At 46.8% G+C, this 14,485-nt stretch overlaps 1 protein-coding gene across 6 annotated transcripts in view; it reads right to left on the bottom strand.

Annotated features, from left to right (window-relative positions):
• Nucleotides 1-12,824, bottom strand: part of RAB3B (RAB3B, member RAS oncogene family) — an 82,538-nt gene extending 69,714 nt beyond the window's left edge. For 3 of the 6 annotated variants that reach the window (XR_012005459.1, XM_072772126.1, XM_072772127.1), the window contains exon 1: nucleotides 2,229-2,372. Coding sequence is in view for 3 of the 6 variants with exons in the window: in XM_072772126.1 (XP_072628227.1) it covers nucleotides 2,229-2,288 (60 nt within the window). In the remaining 3 variants the exon portion in view is untranslated. Of the gene's footprint in view, nucleotides 1-1,852; nucleotides 2,007-2,228; nucleotides 2,373-7,648; nucleotides 7,691-12,720 lie in introns of those variants that run through there. The other 3 variants (XM_072772129.1, XM_072772131.1, XM_072772130.1) reach the window with 3 other exon arrangements.
• Between the last annotated feature and the right edge of the window lie 1,661 nt (nucleotides 12,825-14,485).

Here is a 14,485-nt window from a genome sequence, read left to right as displayed (position 1 = left end):
CCTGCATAATACCAGTGGCCTCTCTCTTTTGTACACTGCTTTATAGTTTATGAGGCTCTTTTCACCCATGTTATCATATTTCATCCTTACAATAATTCAGGGATGGGGGATGAACAGGTCATTTGTTCCTGAATGAATCAACATTCACGGAGTACCTCCTGTGCATCACACCCTGTGCTGTACTCTGGGGAGATGGGGAGGAACTGTAAGGAGTTCCAAGCTCAGGGGGGAAATCTTTTAAAGCATCCTCTATAGGTTATTGGTATCTCTCTTCACATCATATTCCTTAAGAAACTAGCGATTTACTTATTGAACTGGAGATCATTTTAGAGTTTTGCCTTTTCCCAGAGTGTTTCCTCTGATAGGAACACACTGTGCTCCACTGCTGGCCAATCCTTCATGACCAGAAAGCCTTCCCTTACCCATCCATCTTCTTCTGGCAAAATGTCTTCTCTGGCTAACACACTATCAAGGCTTCCCACTATGAGAGCCGGGGCTTTTCATGGAATTCCAGGGTCTTTCTCTCTTAATATGCACAGAACAGGTGGGCACCCACATGTGAACACATATTCCTTTTATTGTCCCTAACCCCTTTCCATCTGAATTCCAGGAAGTTGAGATGGAAGGCCTTGCCTCTCTTGCATTCCGCTCCACACCTTTAGCAGCTTCCAGAGGCTGCCTCCTTGCCCTCCCTAAAGTCCTTGCCACATTTGGATTCTAGAACAGAGGCGGCCAGTGGATGAATTTTTCTGTCCAAAATTCTCTCCTTGTCTGTGATCCCAGGTGGCAGTGGAACAGAGTTCAGTGCCTGCACCCCCGCCCCGGCCTTCTGAGTGGCTAGGACACGTTTAGCACCCGGGTGCCCATGGACTTCACTATGGGCCCCATTATGTTTCCACCTTCACACAACCCACACCTGGCTTCCTCCAGCCCAACCCAGCACACCCACTGCGCGGTCTCCAAGCTCCCGACGGTTCCTCCGCTCCCCACCACCCGGTCCCCGCCCGCTCCCGCCCGCTCCCCGCCCGATCCCCGCCCGATCCCGCTAGCTCTCCGCCGGACCCCTGCCCGATCCCGCCGATCCCCGCCCGATCCCGCCCGATCTCCGCCGGCTCTCCGCCGGATCCCGCTAGCTCCCCGCCCGATCCCCGCCTGATCCCGCTAGCTCTCCGCCGGATCCCTGCCCTATCCCGCCCGCTCCCCGCCCGATCTCCGCCCGCTCCCCGCCGGATCCCGCCAGCTTCCCGCCCGCCCCACGCCCGATCCCGCTTGCTCCCCGCCCGCTCCCCGCTGCCAGCCCCCAGGCGCCCGCAGCCCGGGCCCCAGGCCACCGCCCTGTCCCCCGCGCCCCGCCCCTCCCTCCGCAGTCTGGGTAGACCCAGCCGGGCCCCCGCTCCCCGCCCCGAGCCGCGCCCCCGGGCCCCCCACGGCCATCCCGCCCGCCGGCCTCGGGCTCCGCGTCCCTTCCGCTCCCAGCTCCCGGCTCACAGCCCGTCGCCCTGCTCCTCGGTCCCCGAGCAGCACCCAGCGCTGCCCAGCGCCCCTCCCCTCGCGGCCCGCACCCCCGTCCCGCACCGTCTGGCTCAGTCCGTCCCTACGTGTCCCCGCCCGCAACGCCCCGAGTCCCCCAGCGGCCGCTCGCGCTCCCCCACCTCCCGCCGCCCCTGCCCTCGGAGCAGCCCTCGGCGCCCCTCCCCGGGCCCGCGCCTCGCCCCGGCCGCGGTGCCCCCTCCGCAGGCCTCCCGCCGCCCTGCTCCTCTGGGTCCCTCCCGCCGCCCGCGCCCCTGGCCCCGCTCGCCGCCGCCCGCGCCCCGATTCCCTCCGCGAGGGGAACCCGGGCCGCGCCCCTTACCTGGGACTCCGGGCGCGGGACGAGCGGCTGGCCGCCGGCAAAGCAGCGGGACCGCAGACCGGGCGGCCGGGGGCGCAGCGGGGCTCGCGGACCGGGCGGGGCGGGCGCCCACGGCGGCTACTTGGGGCTGAGGCGCCGGCGACTGCGCGGAGGCCCCGCCCACGGCCGCCCAGGCCCCGCCCACGGCCGCCCAGGCCCCGCCCACGGCCGCCCGATGGGGGCGGAGCCCGCGTCCGTCCCGCCCCGCCCCAGGCTCGAGCTGCCGCCAGGTGTAGGAAATCCGTGGTACCTTGGGCCCCCGCCCCCCACCCCGAGTTCGCCGATATCTGGGCCACTACTGTGATTTGTCACGTCTCATCCCGCAGACTGAACTTACGACGGTGATCAGAGAGCTTTGACAATAATGTAGATGATGACGGGGACCTGGCTTTGCCATTGCCCAGGCGCTCTCCTGTCATGTCGCTTGATGCTCACAAAAGCCCAGGGAGAAAGGCCGAACTGGACCGCTGACTACGAGAAGAAATGAGGTCAGAAACCTGGGCATTGTCCTCTACCTTAAGCACTCCTTTACGTCCCGCATCCCATCGATCCCGTAATAATATCTCCTTAAATATCCCACCCTGACCTTCCTCTCTACGTCCACGGCTCTCACTCTGGTTCAGGCCTCATCTACCTGCACTGCTGTAACAGCCTTCTACGGACCTCCACACTTGCACTCTCCAACTCATTCTCTACACCAGCAGCCTGAGCGATTGTTCTAAATACCACCATGTTACCATCAACCTTATTAAAACAAAACAAACCCTTTCAATGGTTCCCCTTTATTAACAGTAGCTTGGAGTGAGAAAATGTTATTGCCTAGTCATTAGGAAGTCCCAGTTCTGTCAGAGGAGGCAGGTAGAGGAGGGAATTCGACCTCCCATCCTGGCTTGGACTTCACTTTAAGTCTTCCCAGGGTCACAGATATAGCTGCCAGGTTGGCTTAGAATCATGGTCCTCCCCCCCCCCCCCCGCCCCCCCACTCTTCCTCCATTCCAAATCTTAGAGGTCTGAGTCAGCTACCAAAACCATTTTTCCTCCAAGTGCCATTATGACCCTATCTGCAATTTGTCTCTCCAACCTGGGGAACTGCCCAATTCATAGTCTCTCTGGTTGTCTAACTTCTCTCTCCAACTTATCCTTATACATTTCTGAGCTTCTCCATCCTCCTCCCACCCATTCACCTTCCCACTGCCCACCTCTCTGGCAGAACTTTCCACCTCTAGAACCCCCATTCCCTTGTCAATAAACTCTTCTACATCCTCTGCTTCTTCAGAGAGGTTTCAGGTTACTTCTTTGCCTTTTTTGAAACTTGACCCTCTTCCAAGACTCCTCTTGTAGCCCTCTGCGAGAAGGCTTCTCATTTTCCCACTCCCCACAAACCATAAAACTGGGAGGTGGAGTCAGCGTTGCCGCTTCTACCCTTGTACAAAAATCCCTTCTCCTTTGCTCTTCAGCCATCCCACCTTCTACTCCTCATCATCACAAACATCACTGACCCCCAGTTACTCCTTATGCCTTGAAGATTTCAGCCCCGGGCTTGTGGTTATCCTCACTAGTCCCTGTCCTGCCAGCCTGGCTTCACTAGCCACGTGGCTTCCTGATCCCTTAGTCCTTGGTCTCCTCTTCACATCACTTTGCTCCCTGGCTCCCACAGTCACACTGGAATGTCTTACTGGCCCCAAACAAGTGCCTCTGTGATCTCAAGATCAAATATCCTATACCACCTGCTCCCTCACTCCCCATCTCCTACAAGACCCTAGTTTACTCCTATCAAGATAGGTGAGATGATAATGACTATTCCTTCTTTGCAGGAATAATGAGATAAGATACAAAATTATCCTTTTAAAGTTGTGAAGCAATATAAGAACAGATGCTGTCATGTTTATGTAGCCTTGGATCTTCTGATTACTTTCTCTTTCTCCTTCCCCTGGAAGGCCACATTGTAAAATGGAAGGAGCACAGACTTGGAGCCAGCAAGATCGGGTTTCCAACCCTTGTTCCACCACCTCCTCACTCTGTGATCTTATGCAAATTACATACTTTTTCTGACATCCACATACCTTATACTCATTTGTAGAAATAACAGTAATGAGAGCTACCTCCCTCCCAGGGTCATTGTAAAGACCAAATAAGAAAATGAGATAGCTACTGGAACGCACTTGATAGAGAGTCAGGCACATAGTAAACATTCAATAAATGGGGAACATTGTGGTTATTATTTTAAAAAAAAATGCTACTTTTAGCCACAACTGCCTTCCAAGAAGGATAGACCCTAATGTATAGAAGGTCCTTTGTCCTACTCAGGGCCTTGAAGAATGTGGCTATGTGAGGGTGGGAGGAGGAGGAACACTATATTGTTTTGGCTAGGAAAGGGAGGAGGATTTAGAATTCACTTGGCAAAATAGGAGGGAAAGGCAATAAAGAGAACTTGGAAGGGGAAAGAAAAAAGATGAGTAGGAAAATTAGTGTAAGGGTTGGGCTACATGGGTAAAAGGTCAGAAGAAACTGTTCCATAGCAGGTGGACACAAGAGTGTTTAAGCTCTAGAATGCATAATGGGATACATTGTCCTATGTATGATGTGACCACCTTCTGCCACTCTTGAGACTTTAGTAAAGGCCATTAAACTCAGGAATGCTTTCTGAGGGGAGTACTGAGGATGAGTGAGTAGTGAAATTGTGCAATGGTCTTTGTTTTTCTGAGTTGAAAAAGAAGACTAGAGGCAGAGACTATGAGAACACAGCCCTCGTAGAATTTACAAAAATTTCCAGGAAGGCTTGGAACTTATAAGGATTATAAAATGTGAAAATTGAGGTTCAAGCCCAATGCATTTAGATCTTAAGGGGACAGAGAGGCCACTTCTGACACTTGAACTGTATCAGTTATGTCCCCCAATAGCTATCTCCCTATTGACTAGTAGGTTACCACCAGATAGAACAAATCAATTTTATTTAATTGCCTTCACTTCCAGATCTAAATGCCCAAATAAAAACAGAAAAAAGACATATTTTACTCCCAAAACTCTACTTTTTGCCTTGGATCAGATTGATTAATAGCTACGATTATCAAGGAGTGCCTGGGTAGCTCAGTCAGTTAAGCATCTGCCTTTGGCTCAGGTCATAGTCTCAGGGTCCTGGGATTGAGCCCTGCATGGGCTTCCCACTCAGCAGGAGGTCTGTTTATGCCTCTGCCACCCCCCCACTCATGGTCTCTCTCAAATAAATAAATAAAATCTTAATATATATATATATATAACTATAACCACTAAGACCTTAAAATATGATGGGTTCATTCATATCTTTTATCTCATTTAGTCCTCAATACAATCATACAATGTTTCCTGTTTTATAAATGAGGAAACAGAATTCAGAAAATTTAAGTGATTTGCCAAGGGTGCATCTCTGGTAAATGGCAGAACCAGATACCAAGTCTGTCTGATTCCAAGTCTAGAACTCTTTCTATTAGACTCCAGAATTGTGGTTGTTCAGTGAATACCATTGTGATTAAGAGTCCTACAAACAAAATTCCCTTAAATCTTTTCTAATTCCCAGAGTAATCACCTTCTCCAGCTCCTGATATTTATATGAAATATAAAATTGATGCTTCTTATTGAATGAGAATAGTCATTTAGTAGTATCATAAGGGTGGATATCATTTGGAATGTTCAAATCTTTACAAAGTTCAAATCCACATCCCAGTATGAGTCCCTCATGACCAGCTAGGAACTTAGGCATGTTGACAGGTTAAGTGTTTTCACCTGACCCCTTCAGAGGCTGCCTCATGCAATGAGGGAGCTTAAGCAGGTGCCAGAAGGTCACCAGAACCTGTGAAGCAGCTCTAGAAACAGGGCTCAATGAGAGAAGTAGCAGAACACAGGATGAGAAGAAGCAGGGGCCAGATGATCTTAAGACCTTGTAAATCCCGGGCAGCCAGCGGGCTCAGCAGTTTAGCGCTGCCTTCAGCCCAGGGCGTGATCCTGGAGACCCGGGATCGAGTCCCACATCGGGCTCCCTGCATGGAGCCTGCTTCTCCCTCGTCCTGTGTCTCTGCCTCTCTCCCTCTCTCTCTCTCATAAATAAATAAATAAATCTTAAAAAAAAAAACAGCAACAATGTATTATTTCTTACAATTCTGTAAATGGCTGAATGGTTAGTCTGCTTGTTTTATCTGAAATCACTCTGAGCGGTCCCTTGGACCGAGAGGTCTAAGACGGCCTCACCCATAGGTCTGGCAGTTGGTTCTGCCGGAGGCTGAAAGCCTGGTTCTTCTCCAGTCCTAACCCACCAGTAGGCTAGACCGGCTCCCACAGAGGCCTCAGGGCTACCCCCTGAGAATGCAGAAGATGCAAAGATGCAGTCCCTTAAGGCTTAGCCTCAGAAATTGCATAACATCACATATACTCTATCTGCAGGCCATGTCAAGTCACAAATACAGCCCAGATTCCAAGGAGTGGAGAAATAAACTTCACCTCTGATTGGAAAGAACACACCACAAAGGGGTATGGATAGGACACAAGGGAGGAAGATACCTGCTGCGTTTCACCAATCTACCACCAGAGTGGGAATAGATTTAGATAATGAGTATTTCAAATGGCACTTCATGCACTAACCATTCCTTCCTTCTCTGTGCTTCAGTTTCTTCATTTGTAAAATAAATAATGCGCTTGGCCATTCTCTCCACTAACATAATAAGTTTATAAGTGAAATTGGTTACATGCCCATTGAGGACACGGTCCCATCATCAGGGCAAACCACTGTCAGCAGCGGTGCAATCTGAGACACATGGGGAAACATTCAAGATGTGGATAGTCAGAGCCCGGGTGCTCCCACCAGCCCGTCCCTCTTCCTTCACCCTGCCAGGCCTTCGCAGGAGCTAATCCATTCTACCTCCTGAGCGCTCTCCATTCCATTCGTTCCTCTCCATTCCAGGGCCACAGCCTCCTCCTCACTGTCCTACTGTCACCATAGCCTCCAATTTCCCCTGTAACCCAAGCTCCACATGGCAGCAGCAGAGGGCTCTCTCTAAACCCAGTTTAAAATCCCCTACCACAAGGGTGCCTGGCTGCATGTGACTTTTGATCTTGGGGTTGTGTGTTCAAGCCCCATGTGAGATGTAAAGATTACTTTAAAAAAATAAAATATTTAAATAAACAAATACACATACAGAGCCCTACTCATTGGAAGGTTATCAATCCTGGGGCAGAGGGAAAAACAAATAAGTAAACAAAATACATAAGATAACTTCAGTTAATGATGAGCACATTGAAGGAAATATTCCAACAAGATGATGGAATAAAAGTAACTAGGAGAGGGGATTATGTTAGAATGATCTAAATAGGTTGATTTAAATAGGAAAGTGACATTTGAGTTGAGACCTGTTGGAGGAGAAGGAGTCACCTCATTTTAGAGATGAGGAACTTAAGGGCCAGATAGGCCAGTATCGTCCCAGAGTGAGGCTATGGCTAACTGACCAAACTGAAAACCTCACATCTTGGAGGATGTTTATAAGGCAGCAGCAGCACGGGCACAGATATGGCCTGTGGTCGGGGTCTTCAGTCCACCCGGGACACAAAGTCCCTCTTGGTCTCATTAGTTATCACTCACCACTGACCAGTTCTCTATTTGGACAATCTCTGTTAAATAAGGGAGTTGGATGAAAATAAACCCCAAGGCTTTCTAAGGTAAAACAGCGTGGGATAATCAAAAGCACGTAAGTTTTGGAATCAGAGAGGTCTAGGTTCAAATCCAACTTTCACCATTTGTAGTCATGTGTAGTCTTGATCATACAGGTTGCTTATCTGTAAAAAGGGGATGAGAATTATTTTACTGGCTTTTTCAGAGAGTTAAATTAAAAATGATAACGTATGTAAAATAGGTGGTATATAATAGGCTAGTCAAAAATACCAGCTACTTTAAGGGATCTTTTAACTAAATCCAGCATGCTTGCCAACAGTTTCGCCCTTCAAATACATATCCAGGAACCTGAAGAACAGTTACCACTTACTTAGAATCTTTCAAATAAGTCTGGTTGCCTTTCTGATTTTGGAAGAACCTCTCCCATTTGTCTTTCTCAGAGGGCTTGCTAAGGGAGGCCCGGGCCCTGTAACCCTTTGCAAAGGTTCAGTCTCATACTCCCTCTTGTGTTCCAAATGGGAACTTCACTCTCTCAGGACAGACCAAAAGCCATCTGGGGAAATCAACCTGACTATAGGGGTGAAAGAAAGGTAATTAACATTTTTTTAATTAAAAAAAAAATTAGATTGGGTGTACCGAACTTGGGGCTCGAGCTCACGACCTGGAGATCAAGAGTCACATGCTCTACTGACTCAGCCAGCCAGGTGCCCTCAAAGGGAACTAACATTTGATAAGCATCTAGTTTATTCCTGGAACCTCTGAAGTACCCTCCACACACTATCTCACGTCTCTTAACAGCCATTCAACAGGAAAGGAAACTGAAGCTCAGCAGGGTTAAATGACTCTTCTAAGCATCGATGTGTAAGAGACAAAGCAGACCTAAATAAAGAACTGGAAAAATCAGTGATGTTTGCTGCACTATAAGAATAAAATTCAACCTCTTTAGCAAACTTGATCTGATCCTTTTCTCTCTTTATCTTTCACTTCTAAGGTTTTTGGTCCTTGCTCTCTAGACATACAGAATGACGCATAGCTTCCAAAAACTGCTTTAAACCTCAGTGTTTTTACAAACCAGCCTCTTCTACCTTAAGTGTCTTCCTCAATATCCCTCCTTTATCTAGAAAACTTCTCAGTCATCCTGCCATCTACTCCATCCTTCTTACCCAGAGATAATTTGTACTTCTTCTGGACCTTGGGCTTGCTGTTGGTATGTGAGAGCTAAAGTAGAACAGTTAGCCCTAGGAAATTAATTAACACTGTCCATTCTTTCACACAACTATTCATTTATGGCATACAGGTCTGATTACAGTTTGGGCTGTAAGTCATGGTCACGATCCCAGGACCTGGGATTGAGCCCCACATGGGGCTCCCTGCTCAGCAGGGAGACTGCTTCTCTCTCTCATCTCTGCTTCTGCTCACTCTTGCTATCTTTCTCTCTCTCTCTCTCACTCTCAAATAAGTGAATAAATAGTCTTTTTTTAAAACAAAAGGAAAAGCAGTGAAAATATAAGGCCATTTTGGTGGCACGATTAGGAAAGGTTTTACAGAATAACATTTAGGTGGGATTTCTGAAGAATGAAGTAGGCTAAAATATGGGGAAGGACACTCCAGTGAGGGAATAGCGTGTGTTAAGGCCACGAAGAACTTTGAAAAATGGAAAGAACACAATTGTGACTGAAACACTCATGATAGAATGAGAGAATAAGATGTACTGAAGACGAAGAGTGACTTGTGGGCCAAATTATACCGTCCACTTAAACAATATTATTGATTTTGGACTTCATCCTAAGAATAATGGAAGAGAGACAATAAAGCAGGGAAGTGATATAACCTGAGTTTTAATATAAAGAGAGTAATCTCGGTGGAGAACAGTTAGAAACAGAGACAAGGATGGCTGCAAGGACACTGCTTGAGTGGCTATTCATTTATTTAATTGTTTCATCAATATTTATTAAATATCTACTATGTACCAGATTGTGTCCTAGGCTTTGAGGATATAGCAGCAAGTTAAGTAGATAAAAGCCCTTCCCTGACGGATCTGATACTGCAAAAAATCTAGGCAACAAATGCTGCTGCTGGTGGTGATAGAGACTAAGAATGTATTAGTTAGCTTGGCTTGCCATAACCAATTACTACAGGCTGGGTGGCTTAAATAACAGAAATTAATTTCCTCACAGTCCTGGAGGCTAGAAGTCTGAGATCGGATTGGCTTCTTAAGATCTCTCTTTTTAACTTGTAAATAGCCATCTTCTCCCTGTATCTTCACATGATCTTCCCTCTTGTGTCTGTGCCTTAATCTCTTCCTATGAGGACATCATTGGATTAGGGCCCACCCAATATGACCTCATTTTAATTTAATTACCTTTTTAAAGACCCCACATCCAAATGTGGTCACATTTTGAGGTATTGGTCAGCATATCAATGGAGAGGGGACATAAATCAGCCTATAACAAGGAGTGAATAGATTTTTAAAAATATTTAGGAGAAAGAATGAACAGTAATTGATGACTAAGGAGTAAGGGAGAAGAAGATGTCAAGAATAGTCTCACGTCTCTGACATGTAGAACAGTGGAGGGTGGTGCTATTTGCTTTGATAAGGAACACTATAGAAAAGTTCACTGTTAGGCCCACTGGGATACATTTCCTCTTTTTTTCAGTAGTTCTGATCCTTTGGAAGTCTTAAAGCAATGAACAAAAATACAGTATTTTGACCAGCAGCATATCAGGGTGTTTATTGGCACAGATATCAACTATGCATTAGAGGTTGGATCAAGCATTACCCATGCAAGTCAGAATTAGAAAGAGAACTTTCAAAAATAATTTTATCAGCTAAATTTCCTTCACTCACCTCCCAATCCCATATCTTCTCCATTACCTTAGTAGGAGCCATATAGGTGGAGTTGTAAAGGGATATGTCAGAATGGAGAAGGTAGAAGGTTGAAGAATGAATAAGAATGATGAAAGGTTGACAGCATAGGTCAAGTTGAAGAGACACATAAAATCTACGGATTATTTTTACTATATATATTTTTTTAAGATTTTTTTTTACTGTAATCTCTATCCCTCAAAGTGGGGCTTGAATTCATGACCCCAAGCTCAAGAGCTCCATGCTCTACTGACTGAGTCAGTCAGGCACCTCCATATGATTTTTTTAAAGGCTTATTTACTAGAGAAAGAGCACAAGCAGAGAGAAAGGGAGACAGGGGAGAGAACTCCAAGTAGACACCTCACTGAGTGTGGGGCCTGACATGGAGCTCAGTCTCTCAACCATGAGATCATGACCTGAGCCAAAACCAAGAGTCCACTGTGTAAGCAACTGTGCAATCCAGGCACTCCAGATGGTTTGTTTTTAAATGAGAAAACCAGCGCTTGTTTAAATGTGTATAGGAATGATCCAAAGGACCATAGATGGATGATACAAAAGAGAGAAAAAGAAACATTTATAGATGGAAAAAATCTAAGTACAAGGAGGGGATAGTTCCAGAGCTCAATGGAAGGATTGATTTGTCTCTGATAAGTAGGAGCCATCTTCTTCACTGAAAAAGAGGGAAAGAAGGAGAAGATGGGACAGATGTAGGGCAGGCCTATAGATCCACCAGTGGAAAGTTGAGCAAGTTACATCAGAAGAACTGGATAAGGTCAAAGTGTAATAGGAGATGTTGATCGGTGAGGTCAAAAGGACAAATAGGTGCTTGTGGTCAAAGACTAGAATTTCTGAGTTCAAGATTTCAAAGGTAGAACGATTTTGAGTGATAACAAGATGAGACCCTTGGAGTGGGTTGCTGAGAGAGTGGAGGTCATTGGTGGTGAGAAAGTCAAATAAATGAACAGCTAAGATGTTAGATGATGGTTCTTATCGTTTTTCATGGCAAGTAGTGGGAAGCTGAACTTGAGCTGTTTTAAATATAAGGGAATGTCACCTCGCATATCTCAAAGTCCAAAACCAAAGTGGGATTCAAAGCTGACGTAACCCACTGGCTCTGGCCATGTTTCACTGCAGTTTTCTCAGTGTGCCCCCCTCCCTCCGTGTGTCAGCATCATACTTGGTCTGCTAACAGGTCCAAATCTCTTTCTTGTGAGACCTCCCAGAGGTTCTAATATATTCCTCTGAATTTTGAATCATTCCAAGAGATATATTACTGTCCAAATGTAGTGAGTCAGGGACTTTCTCTTCCATGAAATATACTTTTGAAGATGCTGCTATAACCTTTTGAACAATGGTTATTGACAACTATATCAGTCACAGTGAGTGACTTACTCTGGCTTATTCATGGAAAAAATTATATAACATTGAATAGATCATAAATTCCCAGGGAGGCTGGAGAACCAGTTTGGGAGTACACGTTACAGATACGCTGGGGAAGACATGACTACTACTGTTGCCACTAAGCTATAAGCTTGTACAGCCAACACTACCAGTTTCCAACATTGCACATGGGCACTACAACCACCATTCCCCCAAGAATTCAGTCAAAATTCTGCTGCAGAAAACTGCAGAAGGCCTATCTGACTGGCTGAACCTAGGTCATGAGCCTTTAACCTAGCAGAAGAGGAGGCTGGGAAAGCACTTATCTGGTATTTCCAACTTCTAAAATGGAAAGGGGGTTTTGCCTTCTTTTCAAAATGTATAAGGTGAAGGATTTCTTAAGTCTAAGAATGAATTTTAATGCAATGGCGAAAAAGAATTCTAAATGTCCATAAAATCCACTAATTTGCCCTACATAGCCTTCCCCCTGCCCCATATCTACACTTCAGAAAAATCCCAATTAATGTAATGCTACTCAAAGTGCAATTACCCACCTCACTAAAGGTGATGCAACCCAAATCTCTTCATTTACTACATCCAGTCACAAATCTAGAACCTCAAAGTGATGACCTTGGAGTCACATCTATATATATGATATCTTAATTAGGAAAGTTTACCACTACAGCCAGTATGGTTCTGTTGTGGTTAATAGGAGCCATTCTAACTATTTTAATCAGAAAAGCATTTAATACAGAAAATTAGGTTCTAAAAAATCAGTGGAAGGGCTATAGGAAAAAGATACTGTGCTGAGCCTCAAGGAATGACTCTCAGACAATATCACAGATTGTCCTGAAACAGGACATGGAAGTTTTATATCAATAGGGAAGGTGGAGAATTCGGAATCTACTCTCTCAGGCTCTGGTTCCAGGATCAAACCACTTTAGGTACCTTCTGGGATTAAGGAAGCCACTGTTCTGCTGGAATATAACACCATAGCTACAAGCGGGGCTCAGGAAGCTGCTGCCCGAACTGTGAGCTCCAGAGCCGTGTCACACCTGCAAGGTCATGCCTTCAAAACCGACGCCTCCTAGGCTCCTGACTCTCCCCTCCCACCCCTGACCAGTTTACAATCCAGGTCTCACATGCAAGCATCGCTGTAATGTGAGTTCACTCCTCCAAGGCAATATTGAGCCAGGTAGCATGATGGTAAATAAAGCAGACTGAAAATCCACAGAGGGGGTGACACTGTAGAAGCTTGGTGGGGGGGCTCAGCGGTTTAGCGCCGCCTTCAGCCCAGGGCGTGATCCTAGAGACCCAGGATCGAGTCCCACGTGGGGCTCCCCGCATGGAACCTGCCTCTCTCTCTCTCTCCCCCTCTCTGTGTCTCTCATGAATAAATAAATAAAATCTTTAAAAAGAAGAAGAAGAAGCAGCAGCAGCAGCTTGGTGGGAGAAAATTCCATATTAAGACTCTTCCTTTTTTTTTTCTGTTAAAGATTTTATTATTTATTTTTTATTTATTTATTTATTTATTTATTTATTTATTTATTTATTTATTTATTAGAGACATAGAGAGAGGGAGAGAGGCAGAGACACGGGCGGAGGGAGAAGCAGGCCCCACGCAGGGCCTGGATCCCGGGCCTCTTGGATCCCGCCCTGGGCTGCAGGCACCAAACCGCAGAGCCACCCGGGCTGCCCGAAGACTCTCTTCCAATAAAGTCAGGTCCCTGCTTCATCCCCGACAGGAGGAAAGCAGTATAACCATAAGGATTATGATTTAGTAGCTGGCTGGAGCCTCCGGATTGTGGCGTCAGGTCGGCTGCTGCTGGGGGCGAGGGGGGCAGCCGAGGCAAGCACCCCTCAGCGCCAGGCCCGGAGAGGCCGCCTAACAGTGGGCAGTCGCTCCTGCTTGAGTGGCCCGGGAGGGCGGTCAATTTTCCTGCCCACAGAAGGGACTAGAAGTGCAGTGAGGGGTTGAAGGAGCCAGAGGGGTCTTGCAGACAAGACCAAGGAACCGAGTGAGTGGACTGCCCCCTGGAGGCCGAGAGGAAGACGGACATCTCCGCAGGCGCTTTCACGGAGGGAGGCGCCAGGGCCAGGTAGGAATACCCTCCGTCTCGGATGATGTCAGCTGGGGCAACGCCATGACACTGCATGATTCTCTGAGATTCAGATGCCACCAAGGGTGAATAAAATAAACACGTAAGGAGCACGTGGGGGGCTCAGCCAGTTGAGCGTCTGACTCTTGATTTCGGCTCAGGTCATGACCTCAGGGTCCAGGGATAGAGCCCTGCCCTGGGCTCTGCGCTCAGCAGGGAGTCTGCTCAAGATTCTCTCTCTCCCTCTGCACTTCCCCCTTAAGATAAATAAATCTTTTTAAAAAGAAAAATGTAAACATCTGCCAGTTTAAACCTCAAATACCTGAAAAATCTCAGCTCTGACTATAAAAAATTTCTGTTTTCATGAAGAAAGGGGTTTTGAAAAAAAGTTTTTTGAATATACAATTATGTTTTCTTTTTTTTGTAACTGTATTAGTTATCCTGAAAATTTAGACCCCTTCTATAGCTAGGCACTGATACATTCCTTGAGCGGGTTGACTACAAACTGCATCAGATGGTACGGTGGTTAAAAGGGTGGATTCACCAAACTGCCCACATTCAAATCACTGCCCTCTGATACCTACTAGCTTGGGTAAGTTATTTATCCACTGTGT

This window comes from Canis lupus, chromosome 13 (genome assembly GCF_048164855.1).
Source record: "Canis lupus baileyi chromosome 13, mCanLup2.hap1, whole genome shotgun sequence".
In the NCBI taxonomy this organism is placed as follows: domain Eukaryota; kingdom Metazoa; phylum Chordata; class Mammalia; order Carnivora; family Canidae; genus Canis; species Canis lupus.
The sequence above is the reverse complement of the archived record's forward strand: the minus strand, read 5'-3'. Positions and strand labels throughout refer to the sequence as shown.